Here is a 26,380-nt window from a genome sequence, read left to right as displayed (position 1 = left end):
TTGAGACGCTAGTCTGCTCTCTTCCCGGTGCTGGCCTCCCAGAAATAAACCTCTTTCCTGTCTCCCCCCCACTCGTCTCTCTGCCTTCGGATTTTGTCGATGGTGAGTGGCTGAGCCTGGTGTGTTTGGGGCCCGTGGAGCCCGGTGTTTGTGAAGCCTTGAGCCCCACGCACTGGAGGGAAAGAATGCCATTCAGAACAATACTGGGGGCGCCTGGGTGGCTGAGTCGGTTGAGCATCTGACACTTGATTTCAGGTCAGGTCATGATGTCACTTGGGACCTCACCTGGGGTCAAGCCCTGCATCAGGCTCGACTCTGAGCCTGGAGCCTGCTTAAGATAAGAGACTCTTAAAAACAGAACAAACTGGGGGCGCCTGGGTGGCGCAATCGGTTAAGCGTCCGACTTCAGCCAGGTCACGATCTCGCGGTCCGGGAGTTCGAGCCCCGCGTCAGGCTCTGGGCTGATGGCTCAGAGCCTGGAGCCTGTTTCCGATTCTGTGTCTCCCTCTCTCTCTGCCCCTCCCCCGTTCATGCTCTGTCTCTCTCTGTCCCAAAAATAAATAAACGTTGAAAAAAAAATTAAAAAAAAAAAACAAAACAGAACAAACTGAGGGTTGATGGAGGTGAGAGGGAAGGGAGGGTGGGGATGGGCATTGAGGAAGGCACCTGTTGGGATGAGCCCTAGGTGTTATATGGAAACCAATTTGAAAATAAATTTCATATTTAAAAAAAAAAAAGATTCTCTCTCTCTGCCCCTCCCCTGCTCATTCTCTCTCTCTCTCTCTCTCTCAAAATTAATTCTTTTTTTTTTTTTTTAAAGAACAGTATTGGGACAAGAAAATAATTGGAACGTGGAGGGTAGATTAGGTGAAATTACATCCTCAGTGTAAAATGTTTTGAATTTAATATCAATATTTTGGTTACATAAAGGGATATCCTTATTCTTAGGAAAAACACACTAAAATATTAAGGGGTAAAATAAAAAAATACAATATTAAGGGGAAAATGGGATAATGTCTGCAACCTGGGAGAATACATCTGCAGCAGATATTACAAAACAAAAATTAGTATTCCTAAAAATAATTGAGGAAGAGACCCCACAAACAACCCAATATAAGAACGATCATATAATACGCACAGGAAATAAGAGAAAACACGCGTGAAGAGATGCCCGGGTCTCTCATAACAAAAGAGATACAACTTCAAACAAGGAGATACCAGAAGGGTTGGGAAACACAAAGCGTTGGTACTAAACCCGGAAATCGCGGGACTGTGAAATAGTACAGCCGCTTCCGAAGGGCCGTGCGCCCTCGTGGGCACAGACGTTCACGCGGTCCTGCTCAGAACAGAGAGCTCGGAAAGGATGCGATGGATGCGGGTCGTTTCACCCAGCGACGCCGAGCTGTGGAAGGAAGCGTCAGTGCAGATGCCACTGACTGATACAATGTACCGTTTGTGCGGCTGTCGATTCTGCCTGTAGTTACATGAAAGCAAGAGAAACGGTCCTGGGGGATGTGCAGCCGCGGACCCGCGGTGGGGCGAGTCCGCGGGTGCCCTGAGCGGGTCCCCCTCGCCTGGCGTCCCGCTCACCTCCAGAAGGGGAGGGTATCGCGGTATTGCTTGCGTGATGAAGAGGTTCGTGTGCAATTCGACATTCGTTCACAAATGCGGGCAGCAGGCTTTACCCCCGCGGGTTACAAATCGGTTTTCTGTGTGTTAGTACGTCAGCTACCACCCCCTGGACGGCGGTCCCCCGCTGGCGTCCTGGCTTCTGCCTTTCCTCCTCCTGGCACCTGGGGACCAGCTGTGTACATCTGCCCTGTGGGGACTTGGAGACCAGACCCCGTGAGCACAAAGAAATCGCGTGGACGTTTACCTACGCCCTGCCTGGGTGCGTGCACGAGACCCCTCAGTCCGGGGACAGACCTGAGGGCATCGTTGGGTGAGGTCTGCAGAATTACACATTTTGGGAGCTCTGTTCTCTGGGGACGTTGTAAAATAATGGTGTTTCCCTCCCCGAGCCTGATGACCAGAGCGTGGGAGGCTCACGGGAGAGCTCCGAGTCTCCTTGGGGATGTGTGCGATGTCACATAGAATTCCTGGCCGCCTTAAAATATCTGCGGGAACCCTGCGAAGGCGGTGTGGGACCGAGGGTCAGAGGGGGCTCCCTGATTCTCACGGCAACTCGTCTCGGGCGGGTTATGGTTGCCCTTGTCTGTTTTTTAGTGGAGAAACCGAGGTCCAGCGGAGGAGACTGGTTTTGCAAGGTCAGGGCTGAGGGCAGACCCCAGCCCCGAGCATCTCTACAGTATCACCTCCAGATCTGGGGCATGTCCTCTGTTCTTTCCTCGCGTAAAACAGAGTGACGGGATGGGAGCGGGGGACAGTCCCGTCTTCTGTTAGTTCATCTGCCCGCACGGGCTCTGACACCGGCCTGAGCCCCACACGGCGTTCTCCCCGCGAGCGCTGTGTGCTTAGGAGACGGGGGCCGGGGGAGGGTCCGCACCGCCAGTCCCGGTGGTCTGCGTCGGGATGAGCCGATGGCAGGAGGGCCTGTAGAAAACTGCCAAGATGTAGCGCCGTTTCCATTGTCAAGGAGAGAATGGAAGTTGAGATTTTCCGGTCATCAGTTACGAACACGGTTTCCCCCAATGGTTAGGAAGCTGGGTCTCGGCCTCCCCGAGGGGCAGGGGGACCTCGGAGGGACCAGTACTCGCAGCCCTCGCTGTTTGCGGTTGCTGCCCGTGTGCTCGTTCTGAATGACGAAGTTGCTAATGACACAATTATCAAAGCTGGCCCGAGCCTGACCTGCTCATTGTCACCGTATAAAAACACGTGAAGCCCTAAAGCCGGGTCTGCCGCGACAGGTGCACAGCGCAGGTGTGGGAGATGCACGGAGAGGCGGGGCTGTCACTGCAGTGAGTGGGTGGGTGCAGGGTCGGGTCGGGGAGGCCCCGCGGCGCGAGGGTGCACAGCGTGCCGTCTGGGAGCGGACGGTCCCGACATCGTCTGACGCTGACTCACGTGCACCTGTGGTCGTCCGGCCTGCAGAACGCCGTTAGCACAAGGTCATTGCTGACCCTCGCTGGGTTGCGGGAAGGTGGCCGGGGTGGGAGAAGGGCCGTCGTCCACCCCGCGGGGCTCCTGCTGGGACCGGTGGGGCGACTTACCAAAGGACCTGGTGAGTGAGATGTCCAGTACGGGCCAGAGCAGGGGTGGAGTCCTGTGGACGCCCAGGCTTGACGACCAGCACGTGTCGCTCTTGCAACAGACGCTCAGAGCTCCATCCGTGTCATTTCCGTTGCTGTGTGACCTGGAACCAACTCCTGCCCCCTCTGAGCTTCCTCAGAGACAGTGGGGACCGGGGGGGTCAGACACACTGTGACCTCAGTAAAGAGGTGCAGTTCAGAATAAGGGAGGAGGGACTTGTACCCTCTGCGGGGCCACAGCACCTGAGCCACGTCGGCCACTTCCGACACCCCGCTTTGTGAAGGGCACCGACGGGCAGGTCTGCGGGGAAATCGGGTCGGTCAGGCTCTTCGGAGAAGCAGAACCGACGGGAGAGACACATTCACGCCCGTGTTTATAATACAAAGACACCTCCCCTACGGGATCAGCTCGTGGGATTAGGGCGGCGAAGGCGTCCCGGGGTGTGCAGCCGGCAAGCTGGGGACCCGGCAGTCCTGGGGGGGACGCTGCCGGGCCCAAGACCCGAGAGGAAGCCACGTTTCTGCTGGAGTCTGAAGGCAGGGCCCCGGAGTCCCGACTCAGCCAGTCAGGCAAGAAGACTGGGGCCCTGGGGCTGCCGATTCAAATTCTGACCGCCCAAAACACCCCCCGGACACACCCAGCGTCACACCTGACCGAACGTCTGGGCCCCCAGGCCCAGCCCAGGTGACACATTAAGCCAACCATCGCAGGAACCAAAACCTGCCGTCCCCGGGGGATAGCCAGGGACGGCTAGCCGCCTCGTTTGTCGGCCGCGGGGTCTGTCCTGGGCCTTTGTGCCGCGTGCACAGTTGTTACGTGCACGGAGTCTGACTCGACGTAAGAGAGAGCTTCCCAGCGTTCCGGGTGGCCGGGGACGTGGCCTCTGTCCCTGCAACCAGCCCGACGCCCCTCAGGCAGGAGGGTGCCACATGGGCAACACGAGATGCCCTCCCCGAATGGTGTGTGTGACCCAAGGTTTCTTCCAAGCACGCGGCTCTTTGGTCCGATGACTGTGGATGAGCTTGAACGTGGGCCGTGTTGCCCAAGGACCCAGCTGCACCCGCCAGAGTGCTCGGCTGGGGACGCTCTCGCTCAGTAACCGTCAGGGGCTCCCATCACCTAGTGAACAACACTCAAACTCGGTGGCCCAACACAGGCCCTCTCCTGGTACCCGCATGCTGTCCTCACAGCCTGCCCCGACACAGACACTGTGCCACCAGAGGACGTGCTCGGATTCCCCGGGTCTCTCCGTCCTGTTCCTCCTGAAAGGGCAGGATGCTGACTATGACGCCCTGTGAGTGCGCTGGGCCCCGTGCTCTGACCCTCCCACCAGCACCTGCCACATGACACTGTCTGCTCGCTCGTGTCTGTCCCCCTCGGGAACCGGGCGCACGTCTGCTCCTGCCCCTGAGCCGCGTGCCCCGGTGCGGCACGAGGCGACAGTCTCGGATATCACTCACTGATTCCGACGGACGTGTCTGCCCTCGAGCTCCCTTCCAGCCGCGGCCTTTCCCTCTGAAACCCAGAACCTTCTGAAAAGCTCCTTACTCATACCTTGCCTCCATCCCGTTAATCCCTCCAACTGATGCTGCGGGAACGGCTTCCAGGTGCCGAGTCCCATCCGGGTTTGGGGACAGATCCGGTAGTGGGACCTGATCTTGCCTCTCAGGACATTTGTGTCCCAGCAGGTAATGTAGAAACAGAGCCGATGGCCAGACGCCCCCCTGCGGGCACCCCAGCGCCCTCGCACTGGACTCAGAGCTCCCGGAGGGCAGGGATGTTCCGGACGTTTCACCTCGGCATCTCCAGTGCCCGGCCTGGCGGGGAGGCCGCACGTGAGTGACGGGACAAACAAGGACAGGTATTTCCACATTTACGCCGGTAACGGGTCCATTTCTTCCTGAGCGCCCGTCCACCGGATGCCAGACGCGCCCAGAATCTCGAACCTGAAAAGAACATCATCAAAGCTGAAGGAGTCCTGTTCCTGGTGGATCATTCCAGGTCCTTCTACAACATTCCTATGGTTGGTCTCACGAGGACAAGTAAGCATCCCTGCATCCGGAGTCGTCTTGTGAGAGCGAGGGGACGTCGTTCTGCTGAGTTTGGATGCGGCCGAGGTGGAGAATGGGAAGCGTGGGCTCCAGGGACGCCGCAGCGGGTCCAGAGCGGGCACCTGGTGCCTCGGCCCCTGTCCCTCGCGGAGCAGACGCTGGCACGTGCAGCTCGGGCCCCCTCGCAACCAGCACGCAGAAACGACTGCCACCCTCCAGCCCAAAGCCCGCGAGTTCCACACACCCGCCATCCCGGCCAGGTCAAACGCGTGGAAATTCACGGAGATCCTATTTGTCTCGGAATTAAAGCCACGTTAATTGGGGACATGTGACGGTTCACTCGGGGGCCTTTGTGTGGGCTTGCCGTGCGCATCTGTCGCGGAAACGCGGGAAGAATTTAGCCCGGTTGGACATGATACACGGAGGCAATTTCCAAGTCCCCTTCAAGCCGCTGTCGAGGACAAGCAGTGACCGTGCTGCAGAGAGATCATCTCATCGATTTTCTTCCAAACACAGCCTGGTTCCAGCTCACGGGGCCACACGATAACATCTTGTCTCCAGGAGCAGTCACGTCACGACAAATTAACCTGCATCGTAGGGGCGAATTTCTTCAAGTTCTAACCGTTGTCTCACTGCCTCCTGTTTGGGGACATGCTGGAGAAGGGCCTCTGAGCTCACAGACTCTGATTTGAACATGTGATGAGCTGTCACAGTCCCCTTGGTGTGGACAGAGCCCACGACAGGAATTCGGATCTGGGGATTCGGGAAGGACACGGGTGGAATCTTTAGGGACCGAGTTACCGCGTCAACTAGGACCCAGAAGATGAGGGAGGGCTCCAGGGATGTGGGTTTGGGTTCGTATCACAGCCCCGGTCCCCACGAGCTGTGTCCGCTCTGCCTGCAGACCCCACCTCCCCGCAGCCCGGTGACAGCACCTGCAGAGGGAACAAGGCACGTCCCCTGCCCCCACCGGGTAAGGGAGGGCTGCTGGGAGCTGAGAGCCCAGTGCGGATGCTTGCAAACATGACCTTCTTCCTGCTTCTGTTCACACGTGTACACATGCACCGGGAGGGGGGGGACTCCGGGTTCACACCCCTGCACACAGTCTGCAGAGTCGAGGGCACCACAGGAACAGCTGTGGGTGTGATTGATGAACTCTAAGCGCTACAGTTCATGGTGAAGGCCAGGAGGGAGGGTGTGGCTCTGACAAACCCCTTGCTTTCTTGATTGCCTCTACAAGACCACATTTGTCCGGACGAGAGCAGGACAGGTGCCAGAGAGGACCTCTCACTGATTCGGTCCTGCGTGGCCTTCTCAGAATGGGATGCGGGGTCCCCTTTCCGGACGGAGCTGTGGCCAGGCGGCCTCAGGAGGTGACCCCAGGGCCCCCCCCCGCCAGCCTCAGACCCTGTTCCCCACCCTTGCGCCCACCCGCGCCCCAGAGGATCAACGAGGCCGTTTCCTCCTCTAACAACGGCCCAGGGGCGTCGCGGTGAAGAGCTTGGGCTCCAGAGTCACAGGTGGATTTAACCCAGAATGAAAGCCAAGTTCAACCGTGCTGCCTGTGACTCTCTAGATGTACTTCCTGGTCTCCCGTGGCCTCTGTTCCTGCGTCTGCAGACTGGTTAGAATAACACCTACTTCTTAAAGGTGAGTGAGTATCCGCGGGGACAGACGTCCTCGGCCCCTGTCCCATGCCACGCAGCCTCTGACTCCGCCGTGCCCGTGGGTCTCCTCGCGGAATTGTGCTCAGGGCGGGGAGTTGTGTGTTTTGTGCTCTCCGCGCCCAGAGCCCTGTCTAGGGCACAGCTGGCACGTCGCGGGTTAGGTGAGTGACAGCGTGAATGCAGGGTCAGGCCGGTGTCATCGCAGGGCAAGACGCCTTCCAGGAGTCGAGTGAGCGGGGGAGGAGCCTGTGCCTGCAGATCTGAGAGGCTTCGGGAGGTGGCACAGCGGAGCAGACACGACCACGAACGCTGCTTCTGGGATGTCTGGGTCCCAATCCCACATCTCCCTCTGTGTAACCCTGAGGGGGGCGGACAGCGGCTCCAGGGGCCCCCCGGGGAGGGGCCGAGGCCCCTGCTGCCGCCGCACTGTCCCCCTTCGTCCCTCCTCCAGGCTGCTGACCCGGGCGCTTTCCCCGGGGACCCCAAAAACAAATCTCGTACCATCGTGGGCTCCCAAGCCACCTTCTGACTCTCAGCCTTGCAGACGTGAGGGGAGCCAAACGGCTCTGCGAATGCGTCTCGTAGCCCGTGTCTTTGCTTACGCACAGGCTTATTGCCATCACTACACGTAGCGTTTCTGCAGACCCGCCTAGGCTGCTTCTCTTACAAATGGAGAACGTCCCAGCTGCGTCACAGGAGTTTATGGACGGGCATTCGCGAGTTCAGTGGGCACTCCAGACCCACATCAATAATGTATTTTCTGTCGCAGGAAGCGTCTCCTTTAAACAGCACGTGAGCGCTTTTTCACCGTTAATACAAATATCAGGAAACACTCCGTTCATTCCACAAATACTCACCAAAGGCCTCTGGGCTCGGCCCTGGTCTGCGGGCTGACACAGCACTTACAGGGATTTCGACACAGTATAAAAAATAATCACGTCCACACAGCGAGCTAACACAAGTGCCTGGAGCTTTCTAGCATGAAGGGCGGGGGGATTCGGGTGAGGGCGTTGGGGGGAGGGGCCCGGGCCGGTGACACGATCGCTCCTGCCGGGACGTGCTGAAGTCCGGAGCGGGAACAGGCGTGCCGTGCTTGGGACACAAAGGCAGCCGGGGCTCGGTGAGAGGGGAGAGAGGCCGGGGGGAGGCCAGAGACCCTGCGGCTTTAGTCCACATGTGGCAGGAGCCAGGGAAGGGGACACGACCGGATCTCATCCAGTTGGTGGGAGCCTTTGGCTCTTACGGAGAATGGAGTCGGGTTGGAGGACAAGCAGAGAGGCAGGCCAGTGGGTCGGACCCCGAGTTAATCCGCGGCCAGGCGGTGCGGACCGCGGGTGTGCAGGAGGGGCGCGTGCCGAGTGTGTGTTTGTGCCCGAGTCAGCGCGGGGGGGGGGGGGGGGGAGGACAGTGGGGAGGGGTGAGCGAGCCCGCCCCCTCCAGGTGCACGAAGTGTGCCTGTCACGCACCCACGGCGATGGCCATCTAGGCTGGAGCTCAGAGAAGGGATCGGTCAGAGAAGGGGTCAGAGAAGGGATGTGAACCGGGCTCATCCGTGTCCGGACGGTGTCCAATCCCAGGAACCGTGGACGCAAGGAGGAGGGCTCGGAAGGGAGAGGGAGAGGAGGAAGCAGAGAAGGGGAGGCCGGTAAGGAGGAGGGAGGCCCAGAGAGGAAAGGGTTTGAAGGGGGCGGGGAACGCGTCCTGCTGTGCAGCCGGTTACACGGAAGGACTGAGGGACGGACGGAAGGAAGGAAGCAGAGAAAGGCCCGCAGGACGTCGCGGGACGGAGATCTCCGCGGCCTCGAGGGGGCAGTTTCCGACGCTTCCGTCAGGAGAGGCAGGGCTGGGGGGCAGGGCTGATCCCCCGCAGCCCAGAACGTTCTTCTAGGCAGAGGCCTGGGCCCACCTTCTCCCCCACCTCACGGTCCTGGGTGCCTCATGAATAACGCCTGGAAACAGGGCTTTCGTGTCTGGTTGTCCACGGACAGAGAGCAAGTCCAGGGCCTGTGTCTCTGCCCGTGTCTCGTTGGTAGCAGGAAGTCGTAGGTCGCCGACTTGGGTGGGAGTCGTGCTTATTATTATTCCCCGGTCACCAGAGTTAACGCCCAGCGGGTGCTCAGTGGACGTAGGGCTGAGTGAGGGTCCCGACAGCTGCCCACCCCTCTGCCCTGGGTCAGCACACCCCAGGGAAGGCCTTCACCGTGGTGGCCCCGGCCCTCGCGTGCTTTCCTGCCTCCTGGTGACAGCGTCCCCATGTCAGGATCCCCTCGCGATAGGGCTGCGGACGCTAACGCCGGGTCCCCGGGAGCCTCTTTAGAGCTTCTGGAAAACCTGGCCACTTCTTTGTTCCCTGCTCTCCCACTCTTACCGAACGGGTCTCCTGGCTCCCACCCCTCCTTCCCTTCAGCCCCTTCTCTGCGTTGCAGCCGGGGTGATCTCGTAAGCATGTAACTCGGATCACGGATTACGTCGTATCCTTCTGCTTGCCACTGTCCCCAGGCTTCACATCGTACCAAAAATAAAACCTAACCTGTTTACCGTGTCTAACGGCCCCTGCCGCTTCACGGATGTCCTTCCCACCGCGCTCACTACATTCAAGCCACACTAGTCTTCTGCCCAGACTTCATTCCCACCGCAGGACCTTTGCACTGCCAGCTCCTTCCGCCAGGGGCGCGCATCCTGGGCCGTCCACACACCACATTCTCCAGGTCTTCCCGCTGCCCTAACTCAGGCAATACCTCTGCTCCCCTCTGAGGGGAAAAGCTTCCTTCAGGAAACCTCTTCCTGTTCGAAATTGTTTCCCTTATTTGCTTACTTCCTTGTTACCTGTACATTCGTTGGAATGGACGTTCCAAGACACCCGATCTCAGACCGCGTGCATTCGTTTCCTCCCTTGTTCGTTCAACAAGTATTCATTAAGCATCTACTATGTTCGAGACATTGTTGCTCTGGGGACAATACTTCAGCCCCAAGCCAGTGCCCTGCACATTCAAGTTGCTTAACAAATGTCAGTTGAATAAATAAAGGAATAAATAAAGCAAAGAACAGGAAAAAATAGGTCACATACCCATTGCTAGTAGTAAAACCATGCTTTAATAATAAAACTACTTAGTAACAAAATGCTAACGTAGGCTGGCGGAGACATCCAAGTCGAACAGCATTGGTCCTGGAGAAAATGAGCCGGGAAAGCCTTCCTGGCCAGGACTTCGGAAATTATACAAGAATCATCACACCGTGGAACGTGCCTCTGAGCAGCCCACGTGAACTTTCCGTGTACATTTCTTCTCTTCACGGGGTGACAACTCAGTTACTGATTTGGCCCCATTTATTAAGTGTTTTCCTTGCAAAGGAAAGAGAACTGTATCTGCAACTAACCACACGTGCGCTGCCGAACTCCAACAATAATATTCTGTCCAGGACTTAATGAGTCTTTCAGGAATCTTCCAAAACTGCTGAGTTGGGGTCAGATTTGAGACCGCAAAGAAGCGGTGTGTGCAGGGGGTGGGGTGCGGTACCCGGTCCGGCCCGAAACGCCCATGTTCCTTCGGTCCCTGTTTTTGGACGCTGGTGTCGTTTTCTCATAACATCGCTTCTGTCTAAAGTCGGGTACACCTCCTCCCTCTCCTTTCCGTTACGAGGACTAGTCCAGATTGAATCCAAACCCAGGAATGGCCAAACCCCAGTGACTTGGCCGGTGGGACTTTCGGAAAGCCCGAAATCTAGAGAGAGCGCTGGGAGATGTGCTTTTTTAAAAGTGCATTCAATGGTGTGAAGTTGACTCTTGCTGGTACTTGGGGGGAGGAATCTAAATAACAACAGATTAAAATGCCTTACGATAGCACATTGCGCATACATTTGTCCTCGTGAGGAAGATGAACATTCCCCTACAAGATCACATACATGCTATTTTCTCAATTCACTTGCTCAGGGCACTCAGGCGAAATGCAATCCAGTCGATCTGTGTGCAAACCTCAGGTTTACGTCTGAACTAGTATTTACTGTAAAAGTGAGAAGCGTTCTTAAGCCTGCTGTGGTATCGTTGCGCTGACATGATCCAGGCCCTCATCAGAGACTTCTTTTGGTGTCCAGATGTCAAAATATTAATCGCCTTCTGCGATGTGCTCGGACTGTATTTCGTCACTTTTCTTTAATGACTCGAGCGGGAGCTTGGTGACATTTGCGAATGGCAGGATGAACATTAAAGAAGCTGGATAAATTCTCTCTCCGGCATCCTCCCTGATACGATTTCATGGGCAAGAAATGTGCTGCGGCCTCTTTCCCTTTGGCTATGATTCACTTCCCAGTGAGCGATGTCTTCGTCTCTCTGGGGTGGAGAAAACTATGTTGATGTTGTGCTCACACAAGCACAGAGGAGCAGACAGGGCTGGATAGAAAGTCCAGGAAGCCATATATACGTTCAATAGACTTGTGTTAAAGGGGTAGGGATGGTCTTTCTTTATTTTTTTTAATTAAAAAAAATATTTTTAACGTTTATTCATTTGAGAGACAGAGAGAGACAGACAGTGAGCGGGGGAAGGGCAGAGAGAGAAGGAGACAAGGAATCCGAAGCAGGTTCCAGGCTCTGAACCAACACCAAAGAGCCCGATGCAGGGCTTGAACCCACGAACCATGAGATCGTGACCTGAGCCGAAGTTGGACGTTTAACCAACTGAGCCACCCAGGTGCCCCACCTTTCTTTCTTTTTTCAATGTTTATTTATTTTGAGAGAGAGAGAGAGCAAGCAGAGGAGGAGCAGCCAGGACAGAGAGAGAGAGAGAGAGAGAGAGAGAGAGAGAATCCCTAGCAGGCTCCACACTGTCAGCACAGAGCCCGATACAGGGATTGTCACGAACTATGAGATCAGGACTTGAGCTGAGATCAAGAGTCGGACGCTTAACCAGCCGAGCCACCCAGATGTCCCCAGGATGATCTTTCTAATTAGTGGTGCCGATCAATGGATACCCACATGGGATAACCCCCAACTGACACCAGTGTAATGTCAACTCCAGACATGCGGCTCCAACCAAGAAAAGTAAAACGGTAAAGCTTCAAGAAGAAGACAGCATCTCCGTGACCTTGGAGTCTGTACAAAGCGTCTCCAACAGGACTCAAACTGCCAATCATCGGAAGAAACCGATACATTTCTATATCAAAATAAAGAACCCCTATTGATCAGGTACCAACGAGAGAATAAGAGTACAGCTCACAGAATGGAAAAGAGTGTCTGTAATGTGTATCCGACAAATAACTCATTTTCAGAACGTCTAGAGAATTTCTACAAATTGCTAAGGAAAAGACAACCAGCCTAATGGAAAATGGGCAGAGCCGTGAACAGGCACTTTGCAGATCAGGACATCCAAAGGGCCAACGCACACATGAAAGGGTGCAAATCTCCTTCATCATCAGGAAGACGCAAATTAAATGCACGAGACACCAGCGCACACCCAGCAGAAGGGCTAAGACGGAACATGCCCGTGAGTAGCATCTAGAGCAACTGGAGCCCCACGAGCACTGCAAAGGGGAGCCTCGGGGCCGCGTCACCCGCCACGGCAGCATGGGAGCTCACCTGGGGACCAGCAGCTTTACTGCCAGAAATGCACGCGTGCATTCACCAAAACCACGGATAAGCGTGTTCATAGCCCCAAACCGGGAGCTCCCCAGACGCCCACCAGTGGGTAGAGAAATCGTGCCACATTCTCCAGCAGATAACGCTGTGAAAATGGGGAGGCCGCCACCATACACGGCGGCACAGATGTTTTCCACGGCGTCATGTGGAGTGAAAGAAACCAGACACAAAGGATACAAAGTATACGCTCATTCGTTTCTTACCTTCCGCCTGCCTGCACGTGAAATCACATGGTTTCTGTGACTTCTCTCTCTCCACGCGCAAACAGAAAGCAGAATCAGGTCCGCAAACACAGAGAACAAACTGGTGGTTTCCAGAGGGAGTGAGAGGAGGCCCAGGCTGCCAGTTACGGGATGAGGAAGCCACGGACGGAAGGCACAGCACATGGAATACAGCCAATGGTGCCGTAACAATGCTGCGTGGTGACAGACGGTGGCCGTGCTTGCGGGGCCCAGCATAACGTACAGACGTGAGACTAATGTAACACTGTGTCAACTACACTAAAAAAAAAAAAAAAAGTGCAAGGTACACGAATGCGTTTACATAAAGTTTAAAAAAAAAAAACAGGCAAAACGAATGTGTGCCCTTAAAACAGGAGGGCCACTTTTCTTCACCAGGTTTTAACTGGGAGGGGCATGAGGGAGGTTCTGGGAGGCTTCTGAGTGTCTGAGTGTCCTGTGTTTTTTTTTTTTTTATCTGGGTGCTCATTACATGGACGGTTTCAATTTATGAAAAATCACCAAGTTGGACACTTCCGATACGTGCATAAAACTGAACACTTACAATTTACGCATCAAATGAAATCTCACCGCAAGATATCTTATAATTTTTTCAGTTTATTTTTGATTATATTTGGAGAGGCAGATTTTCTATGATAGCTTCCAACCAACCATTGTACATTAACCAAATTTTACACAAGCCATTTGAAAAAAGATCTAAAAATGTGCTTAGTTATTGGTATTATATAACGTTGATCAAGCACCAAGAGTGTGCTAACAGCTGTACAGAGCAAACATAGAAAAGGTTGACAGTCCCCGCCTTCAAAAATACCCACTGCTCCCCGAGTCTCGCACACAGAACTTAAAAGTCACACCCTTTTATTCATAAGGCATAAATAAGGAAGTCTGTCGCAGTTTTCATTGTTCATCAATAAATATCTAATACCCTTTCCCCAATTATCCCAACAATTACTAATATCTTTGCCTTTAAATACAAATCTCTGTAGTACAATATACAGTATATACTGATTTGGTATTCACACGATGGACCATGATATTCTTGCAAGTTGGTTATAATATGAAGCATGTTGAATTTCAACATTCACAAATTGCTACACCTCTTAACAGAATCATTTACTGTTGGCAGCACTTTTCCGTTGTTTAAAAAAATGAGGTGCCGTCGCTCGTACACTGATAAACTGTAAACAAAAACAGCACTGCCTCGATTCCGATAAGGGCATCGGGACTCACGGCACATCAGAGCAGCGAGCGTCGGCACATCTACTAAAGTGGCCTGGCAGGTAGCAATCGCGTAGCCCCATGCCCTAAAATACTAACGCGCGACGGTCAGCTAGTAATGGTGATACAGAGGAACTTGCTTCGACCGTATCTGCAGTTTAAAGAAGGGGGTGGTGGCGTAAAATATCCGAAAACCGAGCCGGGAGACGTTTTTTTGCTTTCTGCAAGGCTGTGTTCGAAGCAAATTCAGACTAGAAGAGAGGAATACGATTATTCTGAATTTAATGACTGGCTGAGGGTATCTGATTTCAGGACAATCCCTTAAGTAAGAACATCTGATTGTTCACTTTTCAAAAGCAAGAGAAATGAAGTGAATTTTGATAGTGTATGATTCTAGGCGCCAGGCATGGGAAACCGTACTTCCTGTGAACGCGCCGGAGACGGTGGTACAAGGTGACGGCCGCTACGGGAGTCAGGCCAGTCCACACGGGATGTGGAGAAGTCTCCTTCCCAGCCAGACTCTGGTCTTGCCCCGCTCTGCAAGTACAGGGATGGGGGAGGGGGGACGGCTAGAGTGAGGGGGTCCAGGGAAAGAAGGCTGTCACAAGCATGGGGTCAGGAGAGAGAAAAGACCCAGCCGTGAACTCCACCTTCTCTAGATCCCAAGGCTCCGAGCATCTGTCAGCTTCAAGCTGTGGCAAAGATCCCTAACTTGGAACCACACTCCAAGCGATAAAGCTGGGGATAACCCGTCCCCACTGGGGCCATCGGGTTCCCCAGGGGCATCACCAGCCCTGGGTGTTTCTTCTCCGTCACGCGGCGATGATGTCGAGTTGAATTTTAAAGCCACACTAGACGGAGGGCCAGACGAGATTTCTCTGCTACCTCCTCAGACAGGAAAAGGGTAGAAGAAAATTCTACAGAGTCCCTTCTCTTCTGCACACGGGCTGGGGCTTACGGTCACACACCCTGCCTCGGTAGCTAGACGCGTGGCTCAAGCAGGGCCCGTTAGGAAGAGGCGATGGCAGTTTGGTCCATCCGCCATGGTCCTACCTGGCAAGGACAGCAGGGGTTGGGCTTGGACAAGGTTTTTCTCATCCCAGGTTGGTGCATCTCCACTTCTCTGCAAATCATGGAGCAAGAGGTTGGGAGCTACCTATCTCTGATGCTCTCGTGGCTTAATCTGTGATAAGGGGGACCGTGTCACGGAGCCGTCCTGGACGGCAGGAGAGCGGATAGGGTAGCTCCCAACTCTTACAGGTGGGAACCCAGTATCCCCTTTGAGGGTGAAAGAAACAACCTTATTTAATGTACCCAACCCAGAACAGAGCACCAGAAGACGAAAATTCTGACAATAGACAGTGATGTATATATATAGATTTTTTTTTTCATTTTCAACGATAAATCCTCAGTTCTGCATACTAAGGCTTAAGTTTCAGTCACCTAGTTGAAAGTCCACAGATAAACAGGAGAATAAAAACAGTGACATAAAGGCCCCTAAACACGAAGGCTCACTACAGACAAGAGCATCCGTCCCTTAGTTGCTCACAGCGTGAAATGTTCCGACTGCCCCGTGTGGGGAAACATAGACCTCGACAGAGCAAGCTGAGAGTCGTTCGAAGGTCTTGGGAACGGATGCTGGATCCTACTGCTTCAAAATCTGAGATGCTCCCCACACCCCTCTCTCAGGAATTGATTATACCGTCCGAGTGCTTCTTCCTACTCTCAACATTTGTTCATAACCCACCTTGTTCTCAGAAGAATTAAGGTAGCAAGTTTCTGCCAATCCTTTTTCTTTGACCCTGCAGCAAGACATGAGAGTCAAACGCTGAAAAGAATTCTCTCCGTGCAATTATGTCAAAGCACCATTCAACAGGTGGAAATTGGGATCAAATTCTGATCAAATTACAACAGCTTCCTGTACGCTGGAGAAACCTTGCTCTCAAGTTATTTAACAAAGAAGGACAATAAACCAAAACTAGGTGTTCAGATAGACACACACAGATAGATACGTAAATGGTTAAATAGAGATTTTTTTTTTTTTTTTTTTTTTTTTTTTTTTTTTGCGCTGCTGACAAGTATTTGGAACTCTGGAGTTGGTGTTGCGTTGTGGAGAACACCTTCACGCCTTTATCGTATGACTGACAAGCTTTCAAGATCCTGTGAAAGCCACCGGAAGTGGTTTTGTGGCACATAGAAACCACGGTCCGCAGTTAGAATGTCACAGCTTCTACCTCGTCTCTACTCCTCAAGGCACAAGGACACGTTCCAAACTCTCCGACTCACGTGTGAGAAGCAGAGTGCCCGGTACCACCAGGAGACAGAAGACCAAGGAGCACAAGGGAGACCGCGTGGGTGGCCGTGATTTTCCAGTACTGACCTTACGGTGTTGGTGAGCGGCTCTCCCCACACCCCGGGGTGCGGACAGGAAGATCTCCCGGCCCGGGTCCCTCAGCCTCGTACACAGAGGGAGCACACTCCATGCTATGCCTGACTCAGCAGGTGAGCTCCTCCCTACTCCGTGTGCAGGAGAAAGATCCAGAATGTTCCATGAAGATCTGCAACGAGGATCATAATGGTGACCGAAGGGCAAGATTGAAAAGTCGTAGTCCTTGCTGCGAGTCAGCAGAGAAGTAGCATCCTCTGGGGACACACAACCTGTGACTTCACCTGCAACGCAACATTAAGGAAAACAGAACTCATCTAGCTCTCTCCCTCTGCGGCCCCAGGCAGGCACGTAGCAAATATCTGCCACGTAACATATTCCCTACCGCGAGACTTCAATAAAATGGAAAGAATCCAATTAAATTTTTTTTTGCTTGGAATTCAATTTGCATGTTCTGCTCGTCCGTTACATTCTTTTGGTAGGAAAAGATATTGCACTTCTAACAACGCATCCGAGCGTCATTGAGTCAAAGCCAATAGGAGGGTAGGTCTCTCTAGAACGCACACTTCCTGAAGCGCATCTTGCCCACCGGCAGAAAGCCTCGGCGGCTGCGTCTCTACCGCAGCGAGTGGTCGCCACACGGCCCTGAGACCTCACGCCACAGAGGGAGAGCCGGCGGCCGCCAGCTGTGCACCGCGGGGCGGCCCTGGGCTCAGGATTTCATCGTGCAGATGGGCACAACAACCACGAGGATGACCGTGCACGCGGCAGCGGCGACCAGAGCGGCGATCTTGCAGACCTTGGCTCGTCTGAACTCCGCTTCCTTACGCTTCAGTAACGAGTCGTAGCCCGGGGTATAAACATCCTCCATCCAGTATTCTAAGTTGTTTGGGTTTAAGGACTCCTGCGTCTAGAAGCAACGACAAGACGTTAGGGACACGGGAAGTACTTGAAAGCAGGTCGCAGAGCGCCTGACTCGTCCGCAGCCCGGGACCACCGCGACATCTGCCATGCCAGCCCCGCCTGACACGGGCCACCGAGGCCTCGGGCTCCTACACACCACGACTACACCTGCCCCGCCCTTGCTGCCCGAGTCCACGGGTCTGACACGGGGAAACCACAGGTCTTCTCGCTGTGAGCGAGCAAATCGGGGCCGAGACAAACGGGGCTCAACGCCAGGGGTCTGCGGCCACGAGCGGGCCGGCCGGGCCGTGGGACAACCAGGGAACCTCACTGACAGGTACGCTCCCCTACCGGCCCTAAGAACAGAGCCCTTTGAGGCAGGGCTCTCTCGTGGCTCTGATTCTGTTCCCAGATCCACGCAAAAGCGTCTACTGAGAAATCAAAGGCCTGTCCCAGACGAGCAGCTCACACACAATCTAAAATATGGTCAGGCCGCTGCTCGGAGTCCCGGTCCACAGGGCCGTGCAGACCGTCCGAGGGCCACGGGCTGCGTCCGCGATGGCAGGCCCGCGCTGACCTCGGTCCCCCGTGTCCTGAGATTGACGCAGCATCTGTAGGAGAAACGCCACAGTTCTCCTGAGCTGCCCGTGGACCCTGCTCCCCAGTGATGTGCTCATCAGTTCCTGTAACAGGGCGGAGGGGGGAGCAGTGTTCTCCTCCTCCGGCAAGAGCTTTTAATAACGTAGCGTCACGTGAAAGCCAACACAGAAATCCCAAGTGAGGTCACCTAAATCTCTGAAACACAAACAAATGTATCCATTCTGGAGATTTTCTCGGCTTGTTTCATGCTCAAAACGTGCACGTTAAAGTCGCTCGGACCCACGCACAAGATCACAAAACACATCCTTTGAAAACTGCGTTGTAGCGTGTTTTGGGGGGATGTTGGTGATTCTGACCCGTGTTACTGGCCCGTCCTTCCAGACACGCCTCTGATATTTGTCACCTGGCTCTGGGGACAGAGCAGCCTGGCCCCGTGGACGCACGCCAGGTGGGCCCGGTCAGTGGACGGGACGTTTTCCCAATTCCCTCCAGGCGTCTGCTCCGGAGCCCTGGGTCTCGGTGGGTTTCAGAAACAGCTCCCTTCCCCTCGGCCTCAGATCCCAGGGTGATGACATCTGTCACTGGTGCTGGTGCCCGGATGCCCCCTGGGCTCTCACCCTGCCCATTGCACTGTGACAGCCCCTCCCTGACAGTCCCTCCCTTCCTGGGCCATCGTGAGTGACGGGACTCTCGGAGGAACGGAAAGTCTGTCAGGACAGGGGGCGGGTCTCTGCGGGAGCCCCCACTACCGCGTCCTCTGCTAGAGTCCCAGGGGCCCCGGCCTCCCCCAGCTGCCCGCTCCCGCCATTAGGATGAACACCCGTCTTCAGGCTCCAGCCAGGGCTCCCTCCCCCCAAAGTCTGCCCTCCACGGGCACTTGCAATGTGTGGCTTGGCCACGAAAGCCCTTCAGCCATCTCACGGACACCGGACGGGAGAGGGGGATCCGGGACGGGTAATCTCACGGGCAGACTGGTCTGCCACGGTGAGCGGCCACCTGCGAGCCCCCCCCCCCCCCCCCCCCCCCCCCCCGCCGCCCACTCTGCACCTTCAAGACGGGCCAGGCCACCTCTGCCTCCCAGGCTTGTCATGGAGGGAGGCCTGGAGCCAACCAAGCCCACCCTGCATGGCGGGTTCTGTCTCAAACAGAAGCAAGTCGGCTTCCTTTCACAGTCACGTACACCTTACAGGCCGGGACTCAGCCTGCAAAATAAACTATTTTTTATTAGCCTTCCTGATAACTTCAGGCTCTAAGGACAACAAACAGCAGTAATACATCAGTTTCCAGGGCCAGGGGCCAGGGTGGCTTGTTACCAGGCCCCCAGACCCTTCGAGTGACAACAGGGCCCCCCCTTTGCTCCCGCCCCCAAGCGGGCGACCTCACACCCAGACACACGGGGCCCCGGAGATCGTCCAGATGGCGCAGCTGTCCTGACATCACCTGAGTTTCCGAAAAGGGACGAGAACGAGTCAGGCCGCGCCTCCCGGCAACCCCTCCCCTCCTGCTTTGTGCAAAGGGCACTCCCTCCTTGGCTCGACCTTAAGTGAGGTCACCAAAGCTCTCTGGTCTGAAGGCCTGCTGTTATTTCGGGCAATTTTGTGTTTATACTTATAAACGTGGCACGTCAACATGTCACGCATCTGTAGGGGCAAAAAGTCACCTGTGCCTGGGAACGGCCCCCTCCCCCAACTTCAAAAGCTGTTTCAGGGCCCCCGGGCAGCTCAGGCGGTTAAGGACCGACTCTCGGTTTTGGCTCAGGTGATGACCTCACAGTCTGTGAGTTCGAGCCCCGTTTTGGGTTCTGCGCTGACAGCGTGGAGCCAGTTTGGGATTCTCTGTCTCCCTCTCTCTGTGCCCCTCCCCCCACCCCGCGTCTGTCTGTCTCTGTCTCTCAGAAATACATAAACGTTAAAATAAAGACATCAGTCGATCTATGACTCGTTCGATTCATCTGACCCTTTCACGGTCGTGTACTAATTGAACCATCCACGCCGTGAGACCCAGGAACGCAGGGGGAGTGGCCCCCACCGCGAAGCCGCACAGGGCCCACCTGCAGGGCATCCAAGCCCTGTCCCACAAGCAGGAGGAGGACAGGACAGGGAGCAGCCCGGAGGGACAGTGGACACAACACACGCAGGGACACAGCGTGCAGGGGGCAAGAGGGGCGAGGGGGCTGTCACCACAAGCCCCACCGTTAGAGTCTAGCCAGGGCTGCCCCTTCCCCTAACTGCCGTCACTCAGATTCACCGTGGTCGTTGCGGGGACACGCGGGGCCCCCGCTCTCTCGGCAGCCCAGGAGGAGGACCAGGGGCTGGGCTGGGTCCCACACAGACTGAGGCTTGTCCGACCCGGGCCAGGCACTCGGCTCCCAGAACTGGCATCTCCTCGTCTGCAAGCCGCGGACCCTACGGTCCCCGCGCCCCGTGCTCACAGCCGCCCGGGAAAGAACACGCAGACCTGACTCGTTTCAGCATCACTTAACTGGCCCCTGAAATCCTTTCCAGCGCCTGCTTCCCGCCGGGGACTTTCAGTGCCTTCTTCCCAAACCTTCTCACAACGGCTCTGCAAGGGACATACGGGCACGACCAGTGCACGGCGCGGAGCGGGCAGAGGGGACGTCCCGGGTCCCTCCGCAGAGGAGCCCAGCGCTGGGGGAACCCGAGGTCTCTGCCCGCCACACCGCGCCCCCCGGCCCCCGCCACTCGCATCTCCCCCACAGCCCCCAACAGGCCAGGTCACAAAGCTCATTCTGCAGGTGAGGACGGGATGCCTTCCCGTGGTGACACAGAGACACGGGCAGGCGCAGTGTGCATGGGACCAGGCGGGGCTGCCCACCGACGTGTGCCCGAACCCCAGCCCCTCGTGTGGTGGCCAGACTCGGGCCACGAGTGCGTTCACCGAGCTCCCGGGGGTGGCTCTTACCTGGGACTGCTCCACATGGACACATAATCCATAGCTTGGCTCCCACAAATATGTTTATCCCACGTGCTACGTGTGGAAGGAGAAATCGGCTGGTGTTTCGTGAAGCTCTGTCTCGGGTCTCGTGGGCAACGAGGAGGATGTACACTCCCTACGGAGCCTTAAACGCACCGGTAGCTACTCGGCGGCCAAAGTCAGTCAATCAACCCCGCGTTCCCACTGCCAAACGTTTGCAAGCAAATCAGCAAAGTAACGCTCCCCTCGTTAAAGTCTCGGCTCTACGGCTGATCAAGGTTCAGAATCCCGGGGCGGGGGCCCCGGGGCGCCGGACGGCGAGGTCCGTCCTGCATCGGCCGGGGTGTGGGGCGGGGGGGCCTCCCCCCCGCCGCCCGCGACCGCGCGAGACTCACCTGCAGGTCTAGGGCCGTCAGCTTGCCCTTGTCGCCCGCGTTCCTTGCGTACTCCTCGATGGTCCAGGAGGGCGGGCCCCGCTTCACCTCGGCCAGTTCCGTCAGCCGCATGTCCGCGTACAGGGGGTCATTCTTCATGTGCGCTTTGAGCGAGGCGGGGTAGGGGTGCGGGCTGAACACCTGCTCCACCAGGAAGCTGTCCTTGCACTGCTTGGGCAGTCGGTGCTGCGGGGGGACGCTGTATGGCCCGGCCGCCTGCAGAGGGGCACAGGGGAGGCCAGGAAAGGAGCACAGAGGCTGTGGGATTTCACGGCACAACCGGGCAGCCAGCAGCTTTCTACTGCGAGGCCCCGCGGGCGTCCGGGGAACAGAATGCAGGGATTTAGCACAGATAGAAGGTACGCCAGGAGTGGGGGCAAGTGTCCAGGAGAAGTGTGCCATGGGATGGCCCTCACGTGAGCGCAGGTAACGAGACCTCGCGGACCAAGCCCTCGTGGCGTCACCGGCGTTAGCAGCCCTCCTCACGCAGGCACGGAGCGGAGCCCAGAGAGGCCCCGCCGAGCAGGGGCGAGGCCCCCGCGGAGCAGGGGCACGGCTGCTGGGGGGCTCGGCTTCCAGCTGGGCTTCCGGGAGTCTCAGCCCCTCGTTTGTCCCAGTTTGTACCCAGTGCCGAGGAGTAAGCACCGCGGGCCCTTCCCCTCGAGGCGCTTCCGACATCGGGCCACCCTGCCCCTCGGGAGGGAAGCAGCCAGAGGGCACACGCCAGGAGCCTCCGGTGGTGCTGAGGCCCTCCAGGGAGCGGCCAGCTGGACAGCAGTGTGGGGTCCCGGCCCGGGGAACTCTGTTCTCCCTGAACCTGTCACACGGGGGGTCTCACAGGGCCTCCGGGAAGCACTCGGTGACTGCCAAGCCTGGGTGGGCCCCCATCTCTGCACACTCTGCAGGCCCGTGACTGCCCGGCTCCCCATCCGTCCGCCCCCTGGACGGCGAGGCCCGTTAAAGCGGGCACCTGTCAGTGTCCGCCTTTCTCCCCCTCTCCTGCCAGATCGGACGGCCGAGCAGAGGGCCGCCCGCCCGTGTCAGAGGGGGTCGACACCAAAACACGAAGCCGTGTACGTGACGCGGAAAAGCCAGGGAAAACAGGGCAGGCAGGGCGGAGAGGCTGCAGGTGCCTGAGAGGGACGTGTGCGTGAGCGCGGGATGGGCCGCGAGGCGCCAGTGCGTGAGCGTGGGCCTGCACGTGGACCGGGCTGGCTGGCGCCACACCGGCTCCCGACAGCACGGGCTGCACGTGGCTGCACGAGAGCAGAGCAGTGGCCAGCACAGGCAGTAGGCCTCCCTGGGATCGGACAAGATCACTTCCGGCGCCTGGGGGCTCAGTCGGTGGAGCGTCCGACTTCAGCTCAGAGACTGCGGCTCTGGTCAGGATCTCGCGGTCCGTGAGTTCGAGCCCCGCGTCGGGCTCCGTGCCGACAGCTCGGAGCCCGGAGCCCGTTTCGGATTCTGTGTCTCCCTCTCTCTCTGCCCCTCCCCTGCTCGTGCTTTGTCTCTTTCTCCCAAGAATAAATACACCTAAACAAAGGTTAACATATATATATACGTATATACGTATATGTATATAAGTCACGTCTTTTACCCTCCTTCCTCCGATTCTGGACACTGAAAACTTGCGTGGAAGCCAGCCTCCCGCGTGGCTTCGTGAGCCCGCAGCCCACACCGCCGTCACGCCCTCCCCGGCACCAGCCCTTCCAAGCGCCTGCGGCCCGTCCCGCAGAATCAGGGCATCGGCTCTGGCCAGAAAGGGGCGAGGAGGGCCGCCGCGGGCGCCACTGGCCCGCGGCTCCCCGCTGCAGGGGACGCGAGCATCCGTGTACGCCCGCCCTGGCACCAACGGGGAGGTGTCGGCCCTCAAGATGCAAAGGCACCGAGGCCCCCGGGAAGAGTGAGCACACAGCTAGGATGGCAGACAGCCACGGGGCAGGGGAAGCGGGCGTCGGGCGTCAGGGAGCTGCCATCGGGGGCGGGGGGACCATTTCCTGACTGGGGACTCACCGCCCGCTCCCTGCGCCCCGCTGTTTCAGGAGCAGTCATCCCTGGCTCGCCCGCGTCTCCCCCACACTCCCCGCTCCACCACCCCTCCTGAATCCGAACCCCAGTCTCTCCCGTGGACAATACCAGGCACACGCTCCTTCCAGCTGGTGGACGGACCATCTGCCCGGGCCGTCCTCCCTGTCCTAACGCGGACCATGCCCCAGATCTGGAAGGACAGCCAGGCCCCTCCGGGGATGCGCCCCGGGGCTGTCCCAGCGCGAGAGCCCCGACGGGTGGGCGCGGATTAAATTACCTCTTTGGACTTCTGATGCCAGTCCTTACTCTCCCCGGGGCCCCTATCCTTCACCTCCTCCTCACCGAGGCCCGCGCGGCTGGCGTAGGTGATGGTGCGCCAGTCTCTGGGCGAGTTGGAGGTGCTGGCGATTTTGGACTCCGTGGCACTGTTCTCCTCCGTCAGGGACCTCGAGGACGGCCTGGTGAAGAGGCTCTTTTTTAAGGCCTTGACGCGGAGGCTCTCGCTGTTGCTTCCGCTGGCCTCTGAGCAGCACCAGTCGGCCGCGTTCTCGGGTTTGGGCCCACGGGGGCCGCTGTGCCCACGAAACATCCGGGGAGAGGCGCTCTCGTCGGACGGAGCCTCGCTCGTCCAGGAATTCAGGTCGACCTGCACACCCGCCTTCTCGGGTTGCTGCATTTTCTGATCCAGCTTATTTAGCTTGCCCAGGACCTGCGAAATTTCCTCGCGGACACCCGACAGCGACTCAAGCTTCCGCTCGATTTCGCCGATCCTCAGCACCAGCCTGCACACACTGGTCTTCAGCTCCTCTTCGGAGCGGTGGCTGCTGCTTTCGGGCCGGCTGCCCTTTTCTCCTTCGCTACCGGGAAGCCCGTTGGCGATTTTGGTGACGCTGTGCTCCGGCGAACTGTCACAGTCTGACTTGTGCAGCTGAGACAAGGACCCTGTGCTGTTGTAGCAGGAGGACTGCATCACCCCCGTGGAGCCACTGATGCTCATGTCGTCAAGAAATCGAAAAATGTCACTGATGTCATCGCTGACGACCTCCGAGTCGTCGTCCGACTGCTTCATGGCGTGCCTGTCACTGTACGTCCTCTGCCCGGAGGCGCACAGGTCCTTGTACTTCTTGGTCCCCAACACGTGCTGCTCGGTCTGGGTGCCCACGCTGCTGGTGTCTGAGCTGAGCTGCCCCCCCGTGCAGCTGATGCTCTTGTCTTTGAACTTTCTGACCGGCTCGTGCTTCTCCAGGTCAACAGGGGACGAGACCTCTTTAGGTTGGAGCCCATCTGGTTTTGCCGCGTAGCCACCGGGAAGGACCTGCTGTGGGTCGCTTGGCGCGAGGTAAGTGGGCCGCCTGTCTGGGGCTGGGAAACTGGGGGTCTGGCTGCTGGGGTGTGGATATCGCAGCTTCTCCTCAGAGGGGTTTCTGTTTAGGAAGGACCGTTCAAAGTCAGGGACCTCTTCGGTGTTGAGGCTCCAGCTTTTGGCCGGCCAGGGGGTCTGCTTGCCCGGCCTCCCCGGGCAGCGCCTGGCTTCCTGCGCCCCCGTCACTGGAGTGGGCCCAAAATACGTGGAGGCCTGAAGGTCGTCCAGGCTCTCGTGTTTGGCCCGCCTCTTGTCAGGCACCGGGGAGTATGTGCGGTTCAGGTACTGGCTGTTGTAGGGCATCTCAAAGCTGTGGTTGAAGAAGGGTGTCCTGTGGGGCTCCTGGTGCCCCCGGGGCTCCCCACGCTCGACCTCTCCCTTGTTGGCGGGGCCAACCAGCGTGGGCGACACGGCCATCAGGTTGTGAAAATCCTCCTTAAAGATGTTCCTCTTGGGGACACAGGACTGGATGACAAAGGGCTCCGTGCTGCCACCCTGGCTCATGGGCAGGGAGTCCTGATCTGAGACGGGCTCGCTCTCAATGTTCATGGGGAAGTAGGTTCTCTGCATCTCACAGGGCTGGGGGCTGGCGATGGAGTAGGGCGCCAGCGCCTGCAGCCGGTCCAGGGAGGCCGCGCGGCTCTTCAGCTCCTTGCCGACGCCCAGCAGGAAGTTGGGCTCGGAGGCAGGCACGAACTGCGGGGGGCGGTCCCTGGGGTCCGCCTTCCGGCCCTGGGACGCCTGGCGGGCGGGGTAGCCCCGGTGGAAGGGCCTGTCGCCCAGCTCGCAACTGAGGGGCTCGCACTGGGCCGCGGCACAGGCCTCCGCGTCCGACCCGCAGGGCTCGAAGGGCGCCTCCTTGTGGCGCCCCCTCTGCCGGCCCGTGGGCAGCTTGCCCTTGGCCGCGCCCCCGTCCATCTGGATCAGGTTGAATATGGTCACGACGTCCGCGGCCACCATGATCTTCTTCGACTGCTGGTTGTTCCCGGGGCACTTCATCTTGTCCTTGAACAGCGTGGCCGGGAAGTTGGGGTCCAGACAGGCCGTGTAGAGAAGGACGCTTCTCAGTTTGGCGAGCTGGGACAGGTCGAAGCGGGCACACAGGGACTTGCACAGATCCTGGTAGGAAACGGTGTTTTGCTTGCTGTCCAGCTCCTCCAAGATCTTCATCAGGAAGAGGGAAGTGTCCTGGTTGGTGTCCATGGCCGAGGACGTCAGAGCCTCGCGGCCGACGCTGAATGTTCCAGTGCGTTCTACAGTGACAACATCACAAAGTAGAGGGAGATCATAAACACCAGTGTAAACCAGGCCGGTTACGAACCACCTAGCGATGCGCGAGGAGCTTTTTAATTTAAAAGTGTAGGGGCGCCCGGGTGGCTCAGTCGGCTGAGCGTCCGACTTCAGCTCGGGTCACGATCTCACAGTCTGTGAGTTCGAGCCCTGCGTCGGGCTCCGTGCTGACCGCTCAGAGCCTGGGGCCTGCTTCGGATTCTGTGTCTCCCTCTCTCTCTGCCCCTCCCCCGTTCATGCTCTGTCTCTGTCTCAAAAATAAATAAACGTTAAAAAAAATTAAAAAAATAAATAAATAAAAGTGTATCAGCAGCTTCGGAAACACTCATAGCCTACGACTTTTTTTTTTTTTTTTAATTTTTTTTCAATGTTTTTTATTTATTTTTGGGACAGAGAGAGACAGAGCATGAATGGGGGAGGGGCAGAGAGAG

General features: G+C 57.1%; 2 protein-coding genes across 4 annotated transcripts in view; both read right to left on the bottom strand.

Annotated features, from left to right (window-relative positions):
* Positions 1 to 13,370: 13,370 nt before the first annotated feature.
* MINAR1 (membrane integral NOTCH2 associated receptor 1) lies at positions 13,371 to 25,862 on the bottom strand. 3 transcript variants are annotated; one of them, XR_006705395.1, is made up of 4 exons: positions 23,574 to 25,862; positions 21,230 to 21,484; positions 20,823 to 20,888; positions 17,194 to 17,307 (listed from the first exon to the last, which is right to left on the bottom strand). XR_006705395.1 is itself a non-coding variant. In XM_045452239.1 (3 exons), exons 1-3 carry the CDS (start codon positions 25,860 to 25,862, stop codon positions 17,110 to 17,112), a joined length of 2,742 nt encoding a protein of 913 aa, XP_045308195.1. In that variant the 3' UTR covers positions 13,371 to 17,109. The 3 variants fall into 3 exon arrangements, 2 of the variants coding, with proteins under 2 accessions (XP_045308195.1, XP_045308196.1); XM_045452239.1 differs by lacking the exon at positions 20,823 to 20,888 and having other exon boundaries at positions 13,371 to 17,307; XM_045452240.1 differs by lacking the exon at positions 17,194 to 17,307 and having other exon boundaries at positions 20,871 to 20,979.
* Positions 25,817 to 26,380, bottom strand: part of TMED3 (transmembrane p24 trafficking protein 3) — a 92,017-nt gene continuing 91,453 nt past the window's right edge. The window contains exon 3 of the mRNA XM_045452243.1: positions 25,817 to 25,912. Within this exon, the coding sequence (XP_045308199.1) occupies positions 25,874 to 25,912 (39 nt within the window). The 3' untranslated portion in view covers positions 25,817 to 25,873. The remainder of the gene's footprint in view (positions 25,913 to 26,380) is intronic.

The sequence above is a fragment of the Leopardus geoffroyi genome, chromosome B3 (genome assembly GCF_018350155.1).
Source record: "Leopardus geoffroyi isolate Oge1 chromosome B3, O.geoffroyi_Oge1_pat1.0, whole genome shotgun sequence".
Classification (NCBI taxonomy): Eukaryota; Metazoa; Chordata; class Mammalia; order Carnivora; family Felidae; genus Leopardus; species Leopardus geoffroyi.
This window is presented reverse-complemented; position numbering and strand designations above follow the sequence as displayed.

Coding starts and splice junctions, on each gene's coding strand:
- MINAR1 (XM_045452239.1), bottom strand. CDS start 25,862: ATGGACACCAACCAGGACACTTCCCTCTTCCTGATGAAGATCTTGGAG. Junction 21,485..23,573: donor GGCATCAGAAGTCCAAAGAG/GTAATTTAATCC, acceptor GCCCCTCTGCAG/GCGGCCGGGCCATACAGCGT. Junction 17,308..21,229: donor TGACGGCCCTAGACCTGCAG/GTGAGTCTCGCG, acceptor CGTTGCTTCTAG/ACGCAGGAGTCCTTAAACCC.